Raw genomic sequence first — 26,172 nt, forward strand, 5'->3', positions numbered from 1 at the left:
TATCTGGATCAAAACAGCATTTCATAAAAAATATTATACCAACAATCAGACAGTGGTGGGAGTGTGATGGTCTAGGCTGCTTCAGAAAGGGGACGACTTGATGGAATCAGGAATTCTGCTCTCTACCAGAAAACCCTGAATGAGAGTCAGTTTTTCAGTTCAAGCGTTCTTGGAGTGTGCAGCAAGATAATGATCTGACACATACGACCAGGTCAACCCCAAAATGGCTCTGGAAAAACAAAAAGGTCTTGGATTGGCCTAGTCCAAGTACAGAGTTAAATCTGATTGAGATGCTTTGGCATGACCTTAAACAGGCCGTTCAATTACTTTTTAAAAAACATAGGACTAGGTAGCTTTGGATGGCTTTTTTTTCCCTTAAACATTTTATATTAACTCAGGTCATCTTTGTCTAATATAAAAGAACAATTGATGATCTGAAACATGACAAATGTGAAAGTACAGAAGGGAGCAATTAATTTTTCACAAAGCTGTAAATGTTAATGAACTTTAGGTTATAAATACCTTTGTACCATTCAAAAGCAAGTTTTTGTAATTTGAAGATGGATTTAAAAAAAAAAAAAAAAGTGTGATTTTGACTTAAGTGCAGCCTTTGAGCTTTAAGCAAAAATATTGGATTAACTTTATTAGACGCAACACAAAACACTGAGTGAACATTATGCTGATCAAACTCTGTTGAGATAAATAGTACGAAGCACTAAATCCAACATTTGTAGGCTCTAATACTTTGTGCCATCATTCCCGTGGAATTGACGATATCAGACTTCTACCTTTGTCCTCCCAGAATTTAAAGAACATCTTTCAGCATCATCTGAACTGTAGAGGAAATAAAACAAAAAAGGGCATTCAAGATGTTTTTAACCGTTTTAAAACTTTGTTTCAGAAATGAACTGTATATACACTTTACAATAGCATACAGCCTGACAGATAACAAAGATCTCCTAAAACATTTTAAATACATCTTCAGCACAAATAGCAATTCTTGCAAGTAAAATGGCTTAATGTATACTGAAAATTAAACCAAAACAATAAGAAAAAAAAAAGGCATCGACACGACTGATCTTTTTGGCAGAAAAAGTGCCATGATTTAAATTTAATTCAGGACTTTCCCACAAAAGCAAGCTGTACTCTTTACATGCTAAGCTTAACAGTTCAGTGACATAGCGCTAAACTAAACATACAGATAGTTGTAAGAAACAAAAAAAAGAAAACACAAAACTCCATCTGATGTAAAGTTAAATCTTCATTAATACATTTAAAAGTAGATATGACATGCCTTTAGAAATCAAAAATACAAAAGCTTTTTTCCTTACTTTAAGGATTTTTTTTTTTTTTTTTTTTTTTTTACATGAAGCTGCATGTATTGTACAACACTCAGTGTACAATAAACTGGTAATGCACATAAAAATGAGTTGGATGAAATGTATCCAATGCCTCCTGTTGACCCTTCAGAATAAAAGCCATGACTGACGATTTTACATAATCGCACAGCCCAGTGACGAGATTGAGCGCATCGCACCACACAGAGTGAGGCTTGCATAACAGAAGATGGTCAGGATGGTGAGAGATCATTGGGTGGATGGGGAGCTGGGCTACCACGGTGGGATCTCGAGACCGGTCCCCTATTCCAAGCACATTACTTTTGACTCTGAATGGAATCATAGAAAGACACTTGAGCCTTCAGCCCACGTACACGTTACATTCATAGTCTGTGTACATGTGTACTCATTACGTTGTGTCTGAGCAAACACCGTTGTGGCTTTTAACAATGTAACTTGAATACAAGCTGATTTTTAAGTTCTGGAGAGCAATTTACTTGCGGCAAGAAAGGCAAAAACAAACACAAAACAACCGTGAGCAGCAGGGATTGTTTGGGAAGAGTAGGATTCAACCTAGCCAATTTCCACATGGGGGCACGACTCAAATGGCATCACAGTACACAATATATATACTGCACACTATCGGCAAGGAAAAAGAAGAAGAAAATTAATAAATTGTCAAAGGGTGGATATCTCCATGTTTTAGCATCAGCAAAGCTTGGAGGTTTGATTGTCTCTTTCCAGTGAAGTATTTTATGGGTTGGAGCATGGGAGAAAAGCCACGAGGAGGAACTTGTATTGTATGGCACTATACAGGCAACACACACGCACGCACACACGCTGTAACATAAAATGCACTTAAGATTCCAACAAAATCTAAAGAAAACGTTGCCACACCGTCACAGGCTTGTATTAGCGACGGGCATCCGAGTTTCCATGACCTCCCAAGTTTAGGCTTGTACAGTGGCCAAAACACGGACAACACTTCACCCTACTGTGCGTCTCATCATCAATAAATTATGCTGGGGAAAAAAACCAAACAAATAAAAAACAAACCAAAAACACATTCATTTAGTTACCATTCTTAAACAATCCTTTTAACGGCTAAAAACAAAGAACAAACGCTTAAAAATACTACGAAAAACATGTGAAACAGGCAGAGGGGCAGACGGTGAAGCTGACAGTAACAGTATGCTGCTGGTGCCAGGTATAGCTGGTACACGGTCTGGCCATTGACTTCTGCCACAGGTAGACTTTATGACACACTGGCAGAGGTGCGCTACATTAGTCATAATGCTACTGATATAGCCATCAAGTTACACGTGACAATTAAAAGAAACCGATCGAGGTTTTAGCGAGAATACTTGCTCAGGAGCCGGAGACAATACTGATTACACACGAATGACGAACTGCTATTAAAACGAGGAGTTAACGGTGACACATCACTTTGAGAATGAATGCCCTTAAATCATTACAATGTGTCAGATTTACAGGTCAAAAGATCCTTAACATTTAAATCAAAGAGCCATGTTGTGTCCACGCGTGAAGCCAACACATTCATTTAAACCTCAGAATGAGAACAAGCTATAAAGTCCTGGATTTATTCCATTTTATTTGACTATGCAGCGGACTGTCATTTACAGGTTCTCCTATATGGGGAAAATGGTTAACAATGAAACTTACATGACCCTTTTAAAATCTCGTATCTTACAAACAGAAATGAAATTTTTCTTTTAAACCCCATCTTTAAAAACAAAAAACAAAACACCAGTTTTACCAGAAAGCGCAAAAAAAACAAAAAAAAACAAAAAAAACTGCAACCAACAACAGAAAGTTGACGAAGCTACAGAGGAATGCATATGACTTTCAAGGCTACAGCTTTTAGGCTTGCCCATACACCAAATCAGTGAGTGTGTGTGGCTAGGAGTAAACATACACACATGCACAGATTGATTTACAGGCCAGTCACTCCTGCTAAAAATGGTCTGTAGCCACAGAGTGTCGTATCGTCAGTACTGACAGCGTGAGCACCAGAGGGTTGGACTGCGGTCGGGCAAGGTGGAGTTCCTCTTTACCAGGTGGTGTTTTCATATCCACTAAACCAGCACCAAGACTTCAGAATTTAGTGTGGAGCTGATATCTGGCTCCACAGCTGAAGAGTCGCTTAAAAAGTGTCGACGACCTGGGCTTGTCCATAGTGTGTAATTTCATCTATGCGCTTACGATTTTTAGAAAATCTCACCCAGATCTTTTAAAAAGGTTTTCTTTTGAAGTTCTCTTTTTTTTCTTGTTAAAGCAATGGTGAATTTAAAAACAAAACCAAAAAAAAAAAAGGCTAATTTTTATTTATTTATTTTTTTTTAAAAGTAATGGCAATGTTGTAGTTTGTAATCCAAAGAGAGGCTTTTTACACGCACGTGTTGTTCTCAGTCTTTTCATGTTGTCCCCATTTCGAGAGTTTGTGGTTGGCTTCAATCGGGGGGTAAAAGGTCGTGAAGCCGGAACCGTTCCCGAACGTGCGGCCGCACATCCTCATTCTGCAAGTCGAAGGGGTGGGGGGTTAGATTAAGTTTACTCACATGGTCAAGTTACTCTTATTGCTGATGTAGTTGATCCTACAAGAGTAAATGAAAGACAGGACAGCTTACCATCTCAACCAACTTCTCAAGGAAGGGCACCAGCTTCAAAAGCTCATTGTCATTCTTGTCCATGAACCAGCTCTCTATGGGAATCCCATTGGACAACTGCAGAGACCAAAGAAAAAAAAAATCTATTTAATTAAACTGTGACCAAAGAAGAAAAGATCTGCTGTTCTGCTGTGTTTGAAGTAGCTGAAGATCTTAAGTGGGGTGGGTGGTGCTTTCTCCCTATAACAGATGTGCACCAATCTGAATGACCAGAATAGGCAGGATTAGAAACAAGTAGAGCTCAGGTTGAGCTGTTTGGAGACAAAGAGAGAAGCAAACCTGAGACGGTTTGGATATATGATTAGGGGGAAAGCAGATATACTGGATAAAAGATGTTGAATATGGAGCTGACACACAGGAGGAAAAGAGGAACCACAGAGAAGATTCATGGATGTAGTGAAGAAGGACATGCACACGGTTGGCGCTGACAAGAAGATGCTAAGGATACCACTAGCTGCAGGATGATCAGCTGTGTTTATCCCAAAACAGAGCAGTCAAAAGTGGTAGCTGTAACAGTTCACTGTCTAATCTAGTAATGTCACTTCACCCTTCTATCCTCTGCTTGGGGAGTTACTATCTATACATATAGCTTCTGTTCCTGAATTCTGGCATTAAAGCTGATCTAAAAAGGGGCGTTGGAGGAACATTATGTGCCCTTTTTGATACAAACTGTCAATTTCACTGTATTAGACACGTTTCAAGTGATGTACCAAAAAAAGACATTGACATTTAGTGTTGAGCCATATTTGAAATTTTGTTCAACTATCACTTGTGTTCAAGTGGATTTTTGTGCTAAATATTCAGGAATAAATCCCAGTAATATCCAATTCATAGTAGAGGGACAAACGAATGAAATCCCAAAATTTTTTTTCATTATTCTACTCATTGTCAGAATCTCTGATGCTTGCTGATAACCAGGCAACACCTGCATATCAGGTGTTGGTGTCTCACCTGATATGCAAAGGCTTGTGGTGAATTGTCAATAATGATGGTCTTTGAGAGATCTCTTCCCAAAATGTTGAGATCCTTGATGTAGTTTCCCTGGACACAGACACAATGCTCACGAAACAACCTGTGCCTGCAGTCACAGTGGGCGAAGAAAGGGGGGGGGGTGACAAAGTTAGCAAAATTAGTAAACAGTTAAACATCTGCTTTATGAGCTCTACTCTTGATTCGCTCTGCATAAAATTTGCTTTAAAGTTTCTTGTGCACCAATAACCAGCTAATTAAGCTCAACATACCTCACAAGCTGCTTTTTAGGATCCAAGATGTTGAGCAGTTTGTCTGCATACACCTTTTTAGAGGCTGTAAAGAGGATGATCTAGAAAAGAGAACAAAGAGTTCAAAAATCTTCAACTTTAAATCCTCATCTTCAAGCATTTAGAAATAATTAAGAGAAAGAACCAGCTTGTAATTACCTCATATATTTGAGACATGCGTTCCAGAAACTCTCTAAAGAATGGCCTCAGGCGCACATACACCTGCACAGGACAGTTTAATGGTCAGTGATCATTTCGAATGAAAATATGATCCCATAAGAAAAATTTGTCCTTTGAGGCTTTTTAGAGACATGAATATGGCCCCCTCTAGTGGCAACGTGAAGAAAGGAAAAAAAAAAAATAAAACAAGACATACCTGATAAATGACATCCTGAAAGAGGACAGGGAAGGTAAGTGCTGCGTCCTCCAGCTCATTTAAACTGCAGTGCACCAGAGTTTCATCCTAATCGACACACAGAAAAATGTCTTGAGTCTTTGGAGGCCTTTAAAGATTTCCAGAGAGATTCATTAATTTGAAAAAAGTGTTGCTGACCAGGTCTAGGACCAGAGAGAACTCAGGTGTGCTGCGCGTCTTCAGGGGAAGGGCTGGCTTACGAGTGAGCTGCTCCTCTGTCAGTGGAGGGACGTGCTTAATGAAGAAGTACCTACACACCAAAACAGACTCATCAGTAAATGCCACAACATTCACAGTAAGTTGGAAACCATTAAAAAAAGGGTTTAACTTAAAACTCGAGTCTGCTTAGATTCAATAGCCAAAATGTTTTACTTATCGCATTTTTAATGACTACCATTGGAGTCTGCAGACAATAAAATTAAAAGCCTTGTGTGACTGACCATGCTCCTAATTGTGTTTTTTCCTAAAAATAGGACAGTAAGACTATATAAGTGAGGTACTTCTGTACATAAGGGTGTCAGGTTGGTGGTCTGAGTGTCATGTCTCTTCACTTTGATTCTACTTAGTTCAAAGGTCTTTCAACAATATAAAAAGAGAAACATTAGCCTTTATCCCCAATTTGTCTGCCTGTCCACATGCTTGATTAAGCTGAAATAATCACTGTAGTGTTTTTGTTGTGGAAACGGTTCAGTGAAGTGTAGCAAGCCTTTAAACTTACGGGTCAAACACTTCCCAGTCTTCCTCGTAGGATGCCTCTGGTGGTACTGTAGCTGGAAGGGTGTCCACATGTGCCATATCTGGACTGGTGCCTGGAGCTTGGAGCGCAACAACAGCATTTTAAAAATATTAGAATCAAGACCATAAATCAGCATCACAAGAAGAGCAATCAGTTGCCACCATCTTCATTGTTACTATGTTTTCTCAGCTGTGGTATCTACCTGTGAGAGGGGGGAGGTCAGCATCCGTATCCAGCTCTCCTTCTTCGGTTGTGGGAGAAGCCTCGAGGATGTGTGGCGGTCGCAGAGGTGGGAGCTGTGAGACGCTCGAGTAGTAGTTGGTGGTGACGCACAGTTCCTGCGTGGATGTAGCAGTGCTGGTGGGCGTCTCCACAGCTTGCTCAATGTCCAGCTGCTTGACTATCTCCTCAGCTTCTAATGCTTGGTCTGGAGAGTCCGAGCCGGAAGAGGCTGAAAAAAAGAAAAGAAAAAAAAATGGAAAGAAGAAAAATTTAAGATGGTGCCATTCTGAACTAACTAAGAAATGCATCTTCATCCTAACTTGCTGTCCAAAACAACTGGAAGAGGGGCTGATTATTGTCAAAGAGCAGCTTATGTTAGATTTTTGACTTTAAAGTTAATAATAAAAAGATAAAACGTGGTTTCTGTTTACAATTGAAAGCACAACCCCGACTACTTTGGACTCCACTTACCATTCTTAGCTGGTGAGAAGAAGTTGAAAACGGGGGAGAAGATGGTCCCGAGAAGGGTCGTTCTGGGAGGGCTGGTGGTCACCTCAACGGCTGTCGTCTCCTCCAGACTACCATTGGGCTTCTCTTTACTCCTGTCGTGATTGGTTGCCTCTGCAGAGGAGGAGAGGGGACACGTTCAACAGTGTTAGCAGAGAAAACAGAACTAAATAATAACTAATCTTGTTTATGTGAGTTACTCACGTCCATTGACGGATCCTCTCCTGCCAACTCTGCTTATATTCCTCCTGGGTGTGTTGGGGTCTGTGGGTGTAGAGGTGATCAGGTTGTTGTCCACATCACAGTGGAGGCGTGTCTTCTTTGCTGGGGTTTCCTCCTGAACCTGACAAGACAACACACCATTACAGGAGTTGTGTAAGTTATGAGTGCAACTGTAATTAAATAAAAGGCAAACAGATTTATCTCTGTTCAGTTGAGACCTCTAAACATTTCCCAACCATGAGAGAGAAGGGAAAAATCTTTTGTTGATGGTTCAGAATGACCGTTCTAGATTAGACCATCAGACACATCTACTATATAGACTGACTAACCGGTCCATTAGACCAGTTATTCTCGCCCTTGTAAACTGCCCTGCACGCCAAAAGTGATGCCACATCTGCTGCTGCAAGTCACGTTCTGGTGCAGATTTGGCCAGCCACGCATCTCCAAATTTTGGTTGTTTTGTTTGTTTGTTTTTAACCACCAGTTTAAGGACGCACCATTACATAAGCTCAGCGACTGACAGATTACACAGAAGGGGATGTTGCAACATTGCAACACAACCATGCCACCCCCCCCCCAAAAAAAACACCCCTAAATAAACAAAAACACTGGTCTCCGCTTTAAATACTGCAGCAAGCATTCGCAGACGGTGCTGGTATAATCAGTACCGAGTTCTCGCACTTGGCATATAACATGCAAAGAGTATAACAGGCTAATCAGGCATCAAACACAGAAGAGCCTTTTTCTTTATGTAGAGATATTTTTGGCACCCATTACCAGCTACAGTCTGTCATTTTTGTTATCTGGTGGTGCCATTTAAGCATATTTAATAATGTCACTGAAGCATAAGGTGATTCAAACGCCCAACTTTTACTGAATGTGGATCCACCGTTTACATGCACAGTAACCCTGACACATGAACAACAAAGAAAAAGCTAAATGATATTGCTTTTGTTTTCCCCCCATATCTCTCAAATGCAAACTCTCATTATGCTTCCACTGAACCTACAAAAATATCTGCATGACACAGTGTATTGTCATAAAGGTCAGAATCTAAATTAAGCTCCCCCCCCACTAAGGAGTTAAAAACATATTTATAGAGACAGGGCAAAAACAAAACAACAAAAAGAAAACACCTTTTGGGACTTCATAGGAAACTGCAGGGAGAAACCTAGAATGTATAGTGTGATTATCAAAATGGCCATATGTCTTTTCATAGGACAAACGTCTCTAAGCAGAGTTGACTTTTCCACTTGTTACCACCTCCTGTCCTTGCACACCAACTCTGTGAGCCAGAAGCTAAAATTAGACCAGAGCCCGAGTTCTCAGACAAGCTGCTGCATTCCACCAGACATTTCCTGGGAAACATGACACTCTCCACCAAGAAACACTGTGTTAAACTTAGAGACATTGATAGCGCATTGGTTTTTAAAGCAGTGTTTAACATACGTGCCCAAAAAAATTTCATCTCTTTAACAGCTAAAAAAAAAAAAGACAGCAGGAGAATAACTTCTCTGCCTACAAATTTTTATTTTTACTGCTCACAGACTGGGTGATGCGAGCTTGGAAGAGGTTACCTTTACAGCATTTCCTCTGATGAACTTCTTGATGGTGGAGAACAATCCTCTCCCAGTAGTAGGAGTGTCCTCTTCTACTTCTGAATGCCTCCGCTTGGTTCGGGATGGGCGGCTTGCCAGAGTGGGGTTCGGTTGCTGAGACGCCTTACGCATTCTCAGCCTCATTGTTTTAGCAGTCACATGTAAGGCTGTTTCAGAAAAAGGAAACAAAAAAAAGAGCAAATACAGGAAGAGACAGAGGAAATCATTATGGCTGTACAGTAGAGACAACAGATTTAATCAAACGTTCAGTTGGTAATGAGTACAAACAAGTTGTTCTAGCAGTCTCGAATGCATTAACTTTTAAAATGGGTGAGTCAACGGGTTGCATCTGTGTGCAGAGGAGTAACACTGGTGAATTTTCTACCAACATCTGGATGCATTCAAGATCCCGTTTCACTTACATCAGTGGATCCGGCAACAACAGCTGGCTTTACTTTCATTTGTACCACTAATGGAAAAAAAAAGTTACCCAGGATCTTACTGTACATATACTCAAACACTCCCACTCGAGTGTGCTTGTAAGATTAATGTTAAAGGCGAGCCCGTGTTAGACATAAGCTGAATAACTATACGTAAATATAAACAAAACAAAATCTGAGGGAACTACAGATATTTCGTTGAGTGATTTAGCACTGTCCTCGCCAACCTTTGCCGAAAACTTAAAAACAATTCACAGTGAACAAAAACTGTCAAGCATGCCTGGCCTTTGTGGTTACGCAACTAAAAATGTGTCCAGACATATCCAGCAGCAGTCCACACACACACACACACACACCTTCTCATTGGATACAGTACACATCTCACATACTGTAAATGTACTTCCCTACATCTGCTTCACATTTACACAGGGGCGTATCCATGAACATGCCACAAGTGTGCACGCTGTTGCCCAATCCCACATACAGGGGAGTGAAAAAAAAAAAAAAAAAAAAACTTAAAAAAATAAACATCACCAGGAGCGTGCATGCTGACGGTGTGCCTGAAGGCTGCGGCTGCTCCAAGTATCAAATAACTTAGCAAGTGAAGACAGTGTCATTACTTCACTGTAACTGTACTCGTAAGGGAAGGATGCAGTCTATGATTTATTATACATAGGTTTCCTTAAGAAAATAGTTTAAAAAAAAGTTTCTCATTTGAGGGGGCTGTTGGGGAAAAAAAATAAAATAAAAATGTAAATAAGGCCATGAGGAGAGATTTTGTAATAAACCTGCCAATTTAATCCAGTTTTAGAACATTTTAAACTGTATGTGTATGCTTTTGAGAGTTAAAAAGAAGATTATTTTAGTCTACTTGTGCACTTTAATTCTTCTGAAAGATCCTGTTTTACTTTATAGAACACCGTATTTCCATCATCTTGGCACAAACACTTACACTGTACTAAAATAAGATCACAAAATAAAAGCTTCTTTATTAAACAATTTCAGGTTTCCCTTCTCAGTGAGTTTTATGATTTCACAAAAGTATACAAGAAAAAATGTCTAGGATTAAAATGCGTCTACCTGCTACCTTTATTCAGCTAGCTTTTTTTTTTTTGTTGAAATATCGTTATCAAATCTTGTATTTAGCTTTTTTAAACCATACGAGTTTCTTTGTTATACTCATTTTTCTTAAACTTTTAAACGCTCCAAAATAACTGACATTGTAGATTATCCACCACAGCACTCCTTACACAGCCCTTAATATATAAAATATCAATTATGTTAGCACATACTACTTGTTAAATCTTAGAAAACAATAACTAAAACTTTACTTTTGATACTATTCTGCCCACTGGTTTAATGTATTCTTGTTTCCTCTACATTACAGTGGAAACACTCAAAATAATGGTGAAGCTCACACTGGTTTTTGTTTAAGTGATCGATATGCCATTATAGCCTGCAGTATCAAGTATTATTGATTCCAATATCCCAGCGGTTACCTTTAATCTTTGCAGACTGTCACTACTTGTTTTTGTTATGGTAATGTGTTTAGCAAAGAACGACAACTTCTGACACCGCTGTTCTCCTAATTACAAAGTGTTATGAGTAGAAATGTCATCTTTACGCGTTCACTTTGCATAGGGGTTTTTCTAGAAATGAAGGAACACAGTTATGTCCATTACTTTGTGTAGTCATGCCTTTCTTTCTTGTGCATTTCACGGGAATGTGCGCAGCATACCGGACTTTCGAGTTGCTGCTAAATAAAGAATCATTTAAGTGCTTGTTTTAATTGCTGTACGATCAAACCCCACTAAAGCTCAAGACGGCAACAGCAAAGCTACTAAAGGTCTACCTTTCAAGCACAGCATGCACTAAATGTTTGCTTCACCAAGGAAATCAGCCACTGACCGAGAATCATGCACACAGCAAGAGAGCGGGAAATAGGAACATGCATGCAGCTGAGATTGTATGAGCAAGCTAGCCGCTAGCCCTGAAAACACACTGGAAAAACGAGTGAGGCCCTTCGCACAACCCGTCCGCTCTGCAAAATTTACCCCGAGGCTAGGGTTGGCTAAGTTGCTTAACGAACAGATGAATCATACAACATAACCGGCAAAAACCACTAACATTTAGACGTATTTCACACTATTTCCACTTCACTTAGCGACAAGAAAACAGGCGTTTGAAAATGTTTGATCAGTTATGAACCGACCATACCCAGCTAAATGAGCAGCTAAAGCTAATCAACTGAACCAAGTACAAGAGGTCAAATTATGCTTCGTTCATCGTAATAAAAACAAACAAAAAAAAAAAACAAACTTGACTACACAATCCTGCTTTAACGCAATTTGATATCATACTGACAGGCTTTGCGTCAGCATGAAAGTAACGTTGCATTGTTTATGCGACCTGGCACTCTGGTCGCTAAAAGTAACGTTAGCATATTCAACGAACCAAACCCCCCAAACAGGCTAACTTACCGTCTGCAAGCCAGTGCGACATCGTGCCTTCAGCGGAATGACGTTAAAAATGAACAAGACGACTTAATAAAAAGCATAGGTCATCCAAGCTGGCGTAAAGTTTGGTGGAGGGGTTCACTCGAACGGCGTTACTGTCTTCATGTTTGTCAGCGGAAACTCGGAATCGTCAATCAAAACAGCCAACAGTAGCGCTATTTTATCTGCTAATCCCATCACCGCTACATTTAACCAACAATGCAGCTGATGCACCGGTCTGCTGGGGTACACGGACACGTCTAACTGAGCGCCCTTTGAATTCTATTAAACGGAAAGCACGGTGGTAAAGAGCCACCCTGGCGGAACTCAGCTGAGGAATGCCAAATTGGATGCTAGGTTCAAAGGATGCTAGCAGGATTTACCTGGCGACAATCTGCATTGTTACATCTGTTACCTTATTTGGGTAAGAGTAGGTACATTCTATATGACTGTTGAACTAGTAACAATGTAGTCAATTTAGTAATAACACTGAGTAGATAAAATGTAACTAAACGTGATATCAGGTTGTTCAGGAATTAGCCAGGTCCGTGGTAGGCCATGTTTAGCCGTCCTTAGCTATATAACCTAGCTTAGCACCGCTGGGTTAACTAACCGAGCCTTCTTAAAAACCAGCTTCTGGCAAATAGATGTGCACAGGACAGGGGAAAAATAACTATCTTGTCGTTAGCCACTATTACATAAATGAGGAGTAAATAAGTCAAATGAACGGGGTAGGTTAGCGTGAGCGACTTACTTTACAGTGATCCGCAGTGGCTGGAGATGATGACTCAAGGCTGATTAACCATCACAGCAGAGGCACTGGTTTGTTTTTGTGATCGGTTCCGAGTTTTTCCTTCTATAGCTACTCACGGACTGTCTTCAAAATGACACACAGTTGTGTTACCAGGCGCCATTTCCCGCCTCTGCTCAGTCTCTCCGAGGCAGATACCCGTATGGGACACAGACACACCCCCTTACCTCTCAAAAACACCAGCCAGTCTGCAATGATCACTGCCGCGAACCGTTTCTTCTGCCAGCGATCATAAAGGTAAAGGACTGCTCGTCTTTGTGGTCATCATTTGCAAGCGGTAAAATACAAAGCAACAACCAAAATAAACAAATAAATAAAACAAACACAAAACCCCACTGGATATGATGCACTACAGATACCCAGGCAAAACACGACTATTTTGAGAAGGATGACAACCTATGCATCTGCATTGACTCTAAAGTACCGTCACAAATGACATGAAGCATCACCTTTAATAAAATAAAATTACATTCATGTGCCTTTCCATGAGAAATCAATTTTCCTGGTTGCACAAACAGAACTAATTTTATGTTCACAGAAACCTCATTCATGGAAGCATTTGTACAGTATGTCAGCTCCACATGTGCTTGGTTAATCACACTGTAGGACACCAACATTGTTCTAAGTATTGCTTAAGCATGAGTATTTTGCTCAATTTGATTAATAAAAAGTTTCAAATGCATGCAATGGCATCATTTAAGAAAAAAGAAAAGCACTTTTTAGTCTGTCAAAGTAAGAAACGGATTCAACAGGCCATGAGTAGAGTCCTTGGCATTTGTAATGCATTCCCACTCTTGTAAACAAACAAACAGAAAAGTTTTCCATATAAGAGTCCCACGATTATGTTAGAAAGGCAGAATGCCAAATTAGTCTCTGATAAACATCTCAGATGAAGAGTTTGTACCAAGCAACAGCAAAGTGAGAAGAAGAAGAGTAGCTAAACCAAAACATGGTCTGTCCTTGAAGTTCAGATGTGGGTCATTAGGGCCGGCATGAGCCGGTGCAGTTATCAAATACTCAACAGTCAAAGTACAGTATATTATCTCTACTGTCATAACTTAAAGCCATTAGCAAATTAACAGCAGCTTGGGGAAATGCCTTGTGTGTTTTTTTCCATAGTATGTTACATTATTTAGAATTACTTCATTAGCTGCAATGTCTGTTCTTCAAAATAGTCCATGACATTGAGATTGCAACCTATAAAAGTTCTTAGACATACTGATGTTTTTTTGTCAAGAGAAATCTCACTTGTGGAGATGGGTCTGAATGTGTTTTTTATGAGATACGATTGTATGAGTTTCCATTCAAAGAATGTCGTTGGCTTGATGTCTTTTTTTCCCATAATCCACAGCCCGATCTCCCTGCATATCTCGATCGTCATCATCTAGAGGGAAAAAAAGAAGAAGAGAGAAACACAAATATTAGAGAATGCACAATTAAATAGATGCAAAATTTACTACGCGTTCTGAATAATCTCTGGTATATGAGGATGACACCATAATGTAACATCGTAGTGCTGACTTTAAGCTTTAAAGGATGTTGATGTCAACCTTCTGTGAATTGTGTAATATCCAGAGCCCTCTCTGATTCCCTTCAGCAACACTGATTTATGTACAAGAAATATATCAACAGATTGTTCATTTTAGAAGAAACTCAACCCACATCATTCTAGGATATTAGCTTTCCTGTTGGTAACTTTAAATAGCAAGTGTATATATATAAGAGACTTCATGTTATGGCATATGTATCTGATAAATGTAAGACAAATGAAAAAACAGCCAATCACAGAACTGGCAGATCAGAAATAAAATTATTTTTTCCTTTGATAGATTCAAACAAAACACAATTTCCCTAAAAATACTATTGTAGTTTCGGTATGAAATAGTGCAATTTCATTTAAAATCCAAAGGGCAATCAAAACAAAGAGAGAGAAAAACAAACAATAAAACAAACAAACAAACAAAACATGGACATGCATTTCAATATTTCAAGGAGAACACAGACACATTCAGGAACACAGTGAGCTATATATATATCTACTGGGCTAGATGTAGGTCAGATGTTTGGTGGGCACAGACAGGTGGTTTAGCTAAAACGAAACATAGGCAGGACAGAAAACACTAGATGACCACTCAATTACTCTCACAGAACCGCAAGTTCCTGGGTCAAGTTCTCCCTCTACATAAGATAAGAGGGTATTAAGACTGTTATAGGGCTGAGTAAAAATATGCAATTCTCCTGAATTGCACACAAAGCAGTTCTGCTTTGATCCTCAGGTATTTTTGCCACATTTCTTTTTTTTTTTTTTAAATATCTGTATTTACGATGACGTAAAGACCAAACTCAGGGTTGCTGTGAGCTACTTAATGTAGCAGGTTGGCAGGACAGGGGTGGAGGGAGGGAGCAAGGAGGAATGGTGGATAAACATCTGGACAAACAGTCCAATCCCCCGGCCTGGCTCACCTTGAACGTCTTCCTCCCCACCATCACCATCCTCTTCCTCATTGTAGGCCAGCTCGGCCTGCTTGTCAGCCTCATACTCACCCACGTTCCCATCATCCCCATTGTAATCCGCCAGCTTAGAGCCGTGTTGCGGATCTACTGGGGACTCGTTCTCATCAAAGAATCGGCCTGCAGGAGGCAGAGAAGGGCCTCATCAGGACGGAAGGGAAGCGAAGGCAGTTGTAGGAAGATAGGGAGGGGAAATACTGCATCATGTATGCATGAAGGAAAAAGTAGTTGCATTAAGAGAATGACAAAAGATGAGAAAGATGAGGTAAATACATGGTGCCTTCTGAAGAGAAAAAAAAAAAAAAAGCCAATCGTGGTCTTGGATGCAGTATTATAAATTAAGAGTTTGCCTACCACAAGATTCACAGCATGTGGTGGCGGTAGTGTGGTCCAATGTGGCTTCAAATAAGAGGCCTCTTTGGAGAGATCTGAAAACTAACTCGAAAACTAACTCGAAAATGAGTTTTTACTGCTGCAGTTTCTTTCACACCAGCATATAAGACTGCTTATGTTCCTGTCTAGACCCTCACAGATTTCGAACCGGGATGGGAATTGGGATGAGCTGTGCAGTCTGTAAGCTGATAATGTAAACAGAGATGACAGCAAAAACAAATCACCTAAAGGGTGTTAACTTCTACACTAAATTGAAATTTAGAAGAAGGATCAGAGCAGAAGAAAAACAAAATGAAAACTTAGTGGGTTTTTTAAGCAGCAGGGCTGCAGATGATGAGATGGAAGTGTAAAAGAGAGAAAAGAACTGAACATTTTAAAAAAGAGAGAGAAGGAGGAAGAAAGCGCAGTAGAGCAGAACAGAAGTGAGGTAACAGGAAAGGAAAATTGAGGAGCCAAGTGTGTCATTTGTCTCCCTCCCCCTGCAAGAGACCCTTCTGTGACAGCCCTAACCATGTTCAGATAGGACTTATATACTTAGAAGTCCCATCTTTCATGAAAATGTGTTATGTTTAGGAGGATGCACTGACTTAGAAACTGGAAAAACTGTACACATGACACCACAGTAAGTTATATTTTAATCCCTGCCTTATTAGATATTCAGAAAAGTATAAACAGAACTAACTTACCATAAATGCTATAATTGTACTTGAGTGGAATCAATCAATGAGTTAAAGAAAAGAAAATAATCACTACCCTCATTGCCAATAGCAGGGTTCACTTTTTCAGAGTTTATTAGAGGAACTCACTTTGGCGGTGGTGTACTGGTTCTGCTGGAACTTGGTCTTTGGCGTGGTGAGGCTGGATGGGATTGGGCACCTGGGCAGGGTTGGGGGGCAAAGGAATCCTCTTCAAGTGTTCACCTTCAACTCTGACATCACTGGGAACTGATTATTAGAAAAACAAAACAAATACTTCAAACGTCAGGCGCAGTTGTTCCCAGTACTGCTTTCTCAAAGCTATATTTGCCTTCTTTAAGGGAGCACTCAAACTTTTGAAAGAGGTTACACATCACTTGAAAAACTCATTACAAATGGAGGAACTGTAAACAAATAATGTAACAGGATAACAGTTCTCTCCCCTTTCAGTCTAGATGTGGCAAAAGACAAACCACCCAAAAGCTAAAAATCTATAATAAGCTGTAGTCACATTATTATCCCATGCCTAAAGGCTCAAAATAAACATTGTTAAAATTAATAGCAGTTACATGGATGTGGTTACTGCACCTCGAAGTTGCCTTTGCTGTTCTCCCAGCTCATCTGCCTTGATACCCACTTTGTTGTCTTCTTCAAATACTATTGATTTGTCTCCCTGTTTGTTGATGCCTGGAGGTGCAATCACTACGGCTCGGCCATCCAGTCTGTCCTGCTGGAGTCCGGGCTGGTCCAGCAACATGCCCTGGCCTCCGGGACCATCAGCTCCCCCGACTCCAGGTCCAGCACCGGCTCCCACGGCCACATCCGGGGCTTCGTCGTGTTTCTGGGTAATGGCTGGTTTCTTCAAGCCTGTAGGCCAAAGACAATGTGAGAAAGGTCAGTGACCTACTTGCCACAAGGATTTTGTTTTTAAAAAAAAAAAAAAAAAAAAAGGGTAGGGTTACAATCAGTGACAGAAGGGAGAAGGATTTCCTCACTTTATATGCACTATTCAGGTAAGTAAGCTATGTGGGTCAGTTATTGTTCTCTAGTTACGGATTCAGTTTCACTGTATTTCACTAAAAAGCAACCTTGAGGGGTTGAAAAATGAAACCCAAGTTGAAAACCCAAAGAACTATCCATCCATTTTCTTCCACTTGTCCAATTTAGAGTTGGGAGTTTCACTGCAGCCCATCCCAGCTGCCATAGGGCAAAAGGAAGGGTAACCTGGACATCCACACAGACAAGGGGAGAACATACAAACTTCACACAGAAAGGCTCCGGACAGCTAATGGATTCAAACCCATCAGGCAATGTTTATAACCATCACACCACCATGCTGCCCACAAAAGAACCATAATTCCTCAAAGCGGCACCTGAGGCTGACTCCAGAAGTGACTCATTCCCTTTAGACTCTCATGTTAAAATGGCCAAACAGCAGAGTCAACAAGTTTAAAGGCAGGTAAAAAAAAAAAGAAAGAAAAAAGAAAAGCAGATTCAGTCTGTATAGCAAATTTCTTCCTTCATGGAAACTGTGATGAGGTGAATTTAAATCTAACTAACATGTTTACTTATATTAAGGCCTAATCTAATGCTGATTATGGTCTGTCAATACCTATACTGGCCGATTAAAAAGTCCAAATGTTTTTGTCATTACACAGCTACAGAATTCTTTCAAATCAATAATTTGCTGAGCTTGATCTCTGAAAGTTTACATTCATTACTTACCAAACTGCACATCGTCAATTTTTCCCACCTCACTGTCTTCAATACCAGGCATGCCAGCATCACTGCCGGGCTTACCCATCTCTTCTGTAACACAGCACAGGGAATGGGAGTGAAGCGCTAGCATATTAACAGGATTAACAACCAGACAGCGTGAGGTAACTACTATTTACATTAAAATATTAAAAGATCCATGTGAGCAATTATTATTGATGATTTTCTCCTAAAAGTCAACATCTTCATTTAACGTGTAGAAAGCAGCATAAAGTAAACGATAGCAGCGTTGCTCAACTTAATCACTCTACCTTTCAGATCGGAGTGTCTGTCATGCCGGTGAGTGGCCACTGTATGGCGCTCTCCAGCCGTCTCCACACCAGGCTCTGTATCTGCATGTCTACCCCCCACTACATTCTTGTGACCATCCACTGCACTCTGAAAAGGAAAGCAGATTACAGAAAAGACAAAGCTGTTTAATGAACAGGAAAGCTTAGAGAACAGAAACACAGGACAATTCATTTCTATTTTAAATACATCTGTGTTAAAGATCCAAAAGTAGTGAATAAATGCAATGTGCAAACAAAACTTTTCATCATTTACTAAAGAAACACAAGAATAGCTCTTATCCTTTTTGTTAAGATTAATCAGACTAACCTGTCTTAGCTTTAGTGTTTCTTCCTCCAGAGTCTTTTTTGCTTCTTCATACTCGTCTTTCAGTTGTGCAATCTGGCGTCCACACTGTAAACTAGTTAACATGTATTCATTCAGTTTCATCTGCACAATAAGGAATTTTTTCAATTTTATACATAAAGAAACTATAAAACAAAATCAAATCAACAGTTGCTTTTCTCTATTTTACACTGCCCTACACTCCTGATAATAAACCTTTGCAGACAAATAATGTGTTTATTCCACTATTGTATGTGTAACTTCTAGAAGCAAAATATAGCAAATATAGCATTTCACTCCATTCATGATACCTGCATGATAGGCATGTAGCCAGTTACTTGAAAGCTGTACAATCCCTCTATAATTTCCTGAGATTTCTTGCAGACAGCGCCATTTTTGCAAAAATTATAGCACAAAGGGATAAGATATCTTTTGTCCAGTAAGTTGACCATTATCCCTTTTTTTTTTTTTTAAATTAAACTCACTTTGTCTACTGGATAACTGTGTTTGGCCAAATGGAGTGTTGCCTCTAGGTAATTTCAGTGAATCCTTGTGAGCTGGACGGACACACTGTACAAGCTCGCTTTTGTGGATGTGAGAATTTGACGATTCATGTTAGCAAACACTACACTGTTTTGCTTGGTCTTGATGCGTCAATTAAGCAAACACACAAAAAACACACCTCAAACTGCAGCACAAGTTAGTCGCACTGCTTTGCCATGCAGACGCAATTTTACAGCACTTGTTGAATTTGTTCTTGGTTAACATCACTTTCCCTAAATCCAAAGTACTTCCAAACAGTGGGTAATAATCTGCTTCGAAGAGCAACCACTTCACTTCCTGCTGTGCCACACTTTTGATTTCTGCTCTGATGGTATTATCTGTACCACATAAGTACGGTCAAATAGAATGAGGAAACTTCATGCTGTGCGGTGCAGGGGAAAGCTGTGATTGGCACATGCTGGGCACATCATCAGGCAGTGATTTACGAAGTGCCTGATTAGATTTTTTTCTGTGCGTTCTGTTGGTGTAGCATGCATTTTCAATATCGTTTAATTATCTTCATTTAATTGTGGAAAACCAAAATTGTGATAGACTAATTGTGCAGCCTTAATCTCTGAGAGCTCACAGTTCCTCGAATATGGGTATATCTAAGACTCAGGCACATGTAAAGAACTAACATACCTTTCATATTCCAGTTTTCTTTCCAAGTTAGTGTTATTTTTCTTCACTTCTCTTAGCTGCTCTTCCTGCTTCATGAACTCTTGCTTGAGCTCCCTTAGCTGCTCTGTTTGTAATAACAGACACACAAAAACAAACATTTTGAAGAGGTTTATTGAAAGACTTGTACTGCTATATGAAATTGCTTTGTATGTTACATATTCTGTGTTAAAGGAATTGCCAGAGTGCCCTCTGTTGGCCAACACAGGCTGAAGTCTATGGGCTCAAAATGTGGTCATAAATATTTTGTACTTGTAAAAAAGATTTGTGTGTGCGTAAAAAAGATTTGTGTGTGTGTAAAAAAGATTTGTGTGTGTGTAAAAAAGATTTGTGTGTGTGTAAAAAAGATTTGTGTGTGTGTAAAAAAGATTTGTATGTGTAAAAAGAATTTGTGTGTGCGTAAAAAAGATTTGTATGTGTAAAAAAGATTTGTGTGTGGACTTAGAAAAAAACCCCCTGCAAGTTACAAGTACGGATTTTTGACCCTATTTTTCTTCCCTTCATCTGATTGGTCAATGTCATGTCAATCACAAATGTAACAATCCAATCAGAGAACAGATGGGTTTGGCTGTCGGAGGGGCGCTGTTTTGAACTGCAGGTCCTTGAAGGGTGATACCGTTTGAAGCTGGAGGATCGCTATATAAATATCCGATAGCAGCTAGGTCCCCTAACTTTCAGTAGCTGTTGAAAGGATAAAGTTGTGGTATATCAGTGGTTAGAAATAACATTATTACTTTAGGATTAGTTTAACACAAAGTCAGGGCTGACCCAGGACCATTGCTGTGAGTCACAGTGCGCAGCATAAAAGTCCTTTCACATCGGATGCAGGATACGCTGCTAATGCTAACTGCTAACTAAAAGCAAAGGATCCAGAATTTGTTACGCTGGCTGCTGGGCTCTGTGGGTTTTTGCAGCAGCTCTACCTGTACTAGATACACCTGCTCCTTGTCTTTTCTATCTCTGACTTTATGTCCTCTACAAGAGTTTGTTTTTTTTGCTAGTTCTTCAAATGTTCAATAAAAACATGTATGCTAATTCATAACGAAGAAAGCTTTGTAATGAAGACTGTCATTTCCAAAACACTGCCCGCCCCCACCCCGCGGTCCGCAGCGCTGTTGAAAAGGCTGTGGAAGTCACTGTATTAAACACGTAGACCTGTGACACAAAAATCACCAAACTCGGACGACCACAGACTGTTTTCCTTCGTGGTGATGAAGGAAAACGCTGGGTTGGCATGTAAAAGGGCATTTATTCCCTTCAAAGAACTGCAGTTCAAAAAAAGCGCCCCTCGACAGCCAAACCCATCTGTTCTCTGATTGGATTGTTACATTTGTGATTGACATGACATTGACCAATCAGATGAAGGGAAGAAAAATGGGGTCAAAAATCCGTACTTGTAACTTGCAGGGTTTTTTTTTTCTAAGTCCACACACAAATCTTTTTTACGCACATACAAATCTTTTTTACGCACATACAAATCTTTTTTACGCACATACAAATCTTTTTTACGCACATACAAATCTTTTTTACAAGTACAAAATATTTATGACCACATTTTGAGCCCATAGAAGTTTTACCTTTAAGCCTTTGAATTTCTGTCATTTGGGCTGTGACATCATCCTGCAGCTTCATCTGCAACATTAAAAGAAAGAAAAAAAAAACATGTATTAGTTATGGTAAAGATAAAACCAGTTTAGGTTCCTGCATTATCAGACAGCTGCACGAATGAAAAGAGGGGAACAGGTTAATCCTGTTATGCTTCATAGTGAAAACTGGTTGCAGTCAGTACAACCCTTTTCTTTATTCCAGTACTCTGAGTCATGCGATACTGATCCAACGCCTGTTCTGTGATCTCAATCTACAAAATGTTTCAGGATTTATTTCACAGAAAAGAAAAAAGCACCAGCACACAAACTGAAAGCTCATTTATTGCTAGTTTGAGTTTTTTGGTTTTGGCTTTTTTTATTTACACTTTGCCACCAGGTAAACCATAATAAAATCCAATACAGCTACGCAATAAACATTAATGATGTGAAACTTAAAAGTCTCTCTATTACCCTGAAGCTTCTGGCTGCGCTTTATTTTGTGTTCTAGTAAAATAAATGGCATGCAAAAACTCATGAAGAGCAGTAAAATACCAAACAAGAAAGTTAAGCAGGGGGAAGGAAGGAAACTTGAGGCTTTGGACATCACAGTGACACCCAAAAGCTACATTTTTTCTGTCCCACTAGATTACAAATATGGATTTCAAAGCATGAAATGTAAAAACAGCAGCTATAGTTAAGTTGAAGTTATACTTCTATAAATACAACTGAGGTGGCAGCAAGGTCTTCCAAAGCATCAAAAAGATCTTGGAGGCTCACTAGGATGCATGTACCCACCATTTTGTCATTAATATTTAGCCATATTTTCTGAAAATAATAGAAGCAACATATTGAAAATATTAATTTGCAGAGCTACGGGATTTGTACTGATTTTTATGGATATACTTTATCTGCCTTTCTACCAAAAACTTGTCATTGTTAGGCATTCGAGCTCTTGAAACAGTTGGGCAAACTGACTGAGCCAGAAGGAGGTCAATAAGACTGGACAGGAAATACAGCATTAATGTCAACTGCTCTAAGACTAAGGCTTGTTAGACGCTCATAAGTGGGTAATGGCCTCCCTGTGCCGCCGGGCTCTTTAGAACAACATGGTCACACTAAATGAAGAAGTATAAGGCTCCATAATTCATTCTTGCACCTAACTTAAAAACTATAGACTCTACTGTTTGAAAGCCACTTATCAGACTTATCTGTCACTTTCTTTGTGGTACACACTTCTCACAATGTGAGGCAGACTGTTGAAACAAGGTTGGTCTGTTGACAGAAGAAAGGAGGAGAACAACCACTCTTTAATGGCTACCTTTATCCTGAATAAGGAAACAGAGCCGGATCTTGGAATTTAGTCAAGAAATAAGGGAGCTTAGACAATGTGTTCATGTGTTCAGCCAGTGTGTTCATGTATAGCCCTTTATAAGTATCATATAAGTATTATGTTGCAGGTCAATTACATTTTACCAGTAACCTGACTCCAAACGTTGGGAGAAAGTTTTGTGTGTTGTGGCTAAGGACAGCTCATCAATAAATGTTGAGCAAAGCAAGGCAATGTTACCCACAACCTTACCCAACCTGATAATCCTGCAGATTTAGTTGTAACTATGCAATAAATGTGTTGCTTTATTGTATAAGGTTGCATGAAGTTAAAACGATTAGTTGAAAATCATGAATGCTGCATTTGTTTTATTGCTGTCTGTGGTCAAACCAGAGAGCGACAATCCACACTGGATAAACATAAGCTAAACAATTTTAAGCTTTTGCTTTTGAAAAACATCAAACCGAGCCAGACTGGATGCAAATTACACACCCAGGGCGGCTGGACTCGGAACAAAAGTTCAGAAGGTGCTGGGACATAAAAGCCAGTGAAATACTGGCTGGGTAACTGTGCAGGACAAGAAGTGGGAATGTCCATGTGGCGCGCTTTGATGTGCCTTTCACAGTGAATACATAAATGCCCCCACAGACGTGTAATAATGTGCTGATAGAATGAAAGAGCAAATCAGCAACAGAAACAACATCATAAAGTTGAATTCAATTTGCTTTCTTTTGTGAATGTAATTTCCCCTGTTATGCACCGGAAGATAGTTGGCAGCAATGTAGTGAAATCTAACAATTAACAGTGCAAACCAAAATAATCGAGCAAAATTAATTGTTTCTAGATGAATGAAACACTGCTCTGTCTAGCACAAGCACCTCTGAAGTTGGACCAACAGCACACACCACATCACCAGTGTATGCTCCAAAGCCTGCATCACATAATACATCTCAAATAACAAAATAATTGAAAATCACCTACAAAACCACAGTTTAAGAGGCCTATAAACACCCTTTTGATTCAGGAAGCTGTCAGCTGTTAATTTCTAGCAAGATATTCTTGGTGGAGAAATATTCAGGTGAAAGCAATCGAGAAAGATGAAACTATGTGGCTCACACTCAAGACAGCCTGCCTCACCTCTCTTAAGTACATAAGATATTTGCACTTTCTGATATAAAGTGCTGAGATTACAGCACAACAATGAGATAAGGTGGTGAAATTAGACATGGTGATATGACTGAGGCTAAATATTGTCCTTTCCTACTTGTATTACAAGTAATACTTGTCCATACACCCCCGATTTGGTGTAATGAAGAACCTTCTTGTCATTCCTGTTTGCTTTTCCTGAGAACATGACACCCACCTCTAGATTAAAAAAAATGAGTGAGTCAGTCTTGCCCCCAAACACACATAATTATTACAGTGACACTCGGTCAAAGACGAATAAGCTTGGTTCTGTATAGATGCTGTGCCGTACCCAGGAAATGTTTTATCTGCTCTAATACCTTGCGTGACCTGCAATGTTAAATTTCAGTAAAAACGACACTTAACTCGATCAAACCAAGACAAAGGCAAAAAGAGAAATGTACCTTTTCATCTGTGCACTTTTTAATGAGAGCATCCTTGGCCTGGAGCTTGCTCTCCAGGACGCTGTAGTCCCCATCCTTCTGGTCGATCTGTTTCCTGTGCGTGTCCACCTGCACCATCAGCTCCGAGTTCCGCTTCTCCAGCCGGCTCCGCGCCGCGTCCGTGCGCTTCACCTGCGTCTGCACCTCCGCCAGCTCATCCAGCAAGCGGCCGTGCTTGTTGGACACTGTCCAGTAGTTGAAAGACAGCACGACGATGATCACCATCAAGAAGATGAAGATGAAGGACGGGAGGCGACCTCCCCGTCGGTTTGCGCCAAACCCAACCATTTCCCAAACAAAGTCTAACGATATTTCAGGTTGTTACTGCAACCCAACGAGCTCAGTGAAGACTATTCTCCCGGTGTGAAACACATCCGTCTACGTGACATGCCGTGTATATGCGGCAAGCGCTCGGAAGTCCAGACGTTTAACAGACAGTCATGAACGCTAAAGGACCTTCACATTTCTAGTGATCTTTGCTCTCCTTCCTCCTTCCGCTCACTAGGCATCTTCACTGCAATCCGTCCAATGTTAGTAAGTGAAATACGCCCGCAGGGACGTGGCCTAGCTCAGCTGGCAGACGAGACGTGGACACGACGGCGCCGTGGCACTGAGGAATGCTATAAACCATATAAGCTAGCTGTACAACGTTAGCCTTTAGCTAATTATTTTGTGTCCCTCTGGTAAATCGAGCAGTACCGGACGCACAGACGTCTGGAACTCCACTAATCCCTAAAATCGCCGTCAAACAGGACTACTGCTGATCCTGAATTCTGACCCCGACGTTACGTTAGCTCGTATTAACTGCTAGCTAGCAACCGTAGACGCGAAAACACCAGCGGCTGCTGTCAGAGAAACACATTGTCTTTAATTGCGAAGGACTGGTTTGAATCTCGTAATACAGCCAATTAAACCTTAAAAAACCCACTGTGAATACTGGGTTTCTGTTATACACTGTCCACGATTCACTGCCTTCCACACATCACGTCTGCGCTGCATGAAGTTGCAATCAGCCACTTTAATTTCCGCTCGCTGCCAGCGGACGTGCGCGTTTCAAAATAAAAGTCTACATTGGTATTTAAATTTCTTTCATAACTCTTAGCACATCTGAACGCTATAGACTTTAGTTTATACTTTATATATTTGTGTTTTACATTATCTGTTAAACCATTGTCTACATGACAAAAGCGATTAAACCTGCCTTAAAACACTAAACAGGGACATAGTTATGACCGGAAGCAGGGCGGTCTTGAAGAGTGATTGATCTGGCTTTAGTACACAGAAGACAGTGCGATATTTCCTTTTTGCGCAATAAAAGTAAATAAAAAATGTAATCTCCATAAACTGATGAAAATTATTGAAATTTCTACATTTCTATTACTCAACAACTCAAAAGTCCAGGTGTACCATGCTAATTATTCACCAAGTAAATACAAAATTGACTGTGTGACTTCAATGCTGCTAAATTACAGCTAAGTAATGAGAAAGTTGGTATATATCAGTCACAAAAACTGTCTAACTTTGGTCTAGTTGCTGGAAGTACTTTTGGTTATTTTTCCAGGTGTTAAAAAAAACCCAAAAATAATAGTCATTCAAGGAAAATGAATTACTCCTTAACGCCCACTCACATCCTGGGCCATCTGATCTCAGGAATTTGCATGATAAGGTGGGGCCAGGTTTCACAATGAACGCAC

General features: G+C 40.0%; 3 protein-coding genes across 8 annotated transcripts in view; 1 reads left to right on the plus strand and 2 right to left on the minus strand.

Annotated features, from left to right (window-relative positions):
* Positions 1–609: 609 nt before the first annotated feature.
* ctdspl2b (CTD (carboxy-terminal domain, RNA polymerase II, polypeptide A) small phosphatase like 2b) lies at positions 610–12,874 on the minus strand. 3 transcript variants are annotated; one of them, XR_003272376.2, is made up of 14 exons: positions 11,904–12,236; positions 8,963–9,150; positions 7,368–7,506; positions 7,128–7,277; positions 6,637–6,885; positions 6,417–6,513; positions 5,837–5,948; positions 5,660–5,746; positions 5,443–5,505; positions 5,266–5,345; positions 4,976–5,102; positions 3,986–4,081; positions 3,755–3,874; positions 610–834 (listed from the first exon to the last, which is right to left on the minus strand). XR_003272376.2 is itself a non-coding variant. In XM_026166728.2 (13 exons), the coding sequence occupies exons 2-13, from the start codon at positions 9,125–9,127 to the stop codon at positions 3,809–3,811; spliced, it is 1,431 nt and encodes a 476-aa protein (XP_026022513.1). In that variant the 5' UTR covers positions 9,128–9,150; positions 12,673–12,874; the 3' UTR covers positions 2,930–3,808. The 3 variants fall into 3 exon arrangements, 2 of the variants coding, with proteins under 2 accessions (XP_026022513.1, XP_026022503.1); XM_026166728.2 differs by lacking the exons at positions 610–834; positions 11,904–12,236 and adding an exon at positions 12,673–12,874 and having other exon boundaries at positions 2,930–3,874; XM_026166718.2 differs by lacking the exon at positions 610–834 and having other exon boundaries at positions 2,930–3,874.
* sord (sorbitol dehydrogenase) overlaps positions 2,555–26,172 on the plus strand; it is a 278,112-nt gene continuing 254,494 nt past the window's right edge. The window contains exon 1 of the mRNA XM_026166918.2: positions 2,555–2,567. The gene's annotated coding sequence lies outside the window, so the exon portion shown is untranslated. The remainder of the gene's footprint in view (positions 2,568–26,172) is intronic.
* Positions 13,163–25,510, minus strand: golm2 (golgi membrane protein 2). Of its 4 annotated transcripts, none has more exons than XM_026166749.2 (10): positions 24,440–25,510; positions 21,515–21,569; positions 19,902–20,004; positions 18,702–18,792; positions 18,356–18,482; positions 18,054–18,134; positions 16,917–17,195; positions 16,440–16,577; positions 15,193–15,360; positions 13,163–14,113 (listed from the first exon to the last, which is right to left on the minus strand). In XM_026166749.2, exons 1-10 carry the CDS (start codon positions 24,764–24,766, stop codon positions 14,034–14,036), a joined length of 1,449 nt encoding a protein of 482 aa, XP_026022534.1. In that variant the 5' UTR covers positions 24,767–25,510; the 3' UTR covers positions 13,163–14,033. The 4 variants fall into 4 exon arrangements, with proteins under 4 accessions (XP_026022534.1, XP_026022525.1, XP_026022554.1 ...); XM_026166740.2 differs by having other exon boundaries at positions 18,054–18,137; XM_026166769.2 differs by lacking the exon at positions 15,193–15,360.

Source organism: Astatotilapia calliptera, chromosome 1, assembly GCF_964374335.1.
Source record: "Astatotilapia calliptera chromosome 1, fAstCal68.1, whole genome shotgun sequence".
Taxonomy (NCBI): Eukaryota; Metazoa; Chordata; class Actinopteri; order Cichliformes; family Cichlidae; genus Astatotilapia; species Astatotilapia calliptera.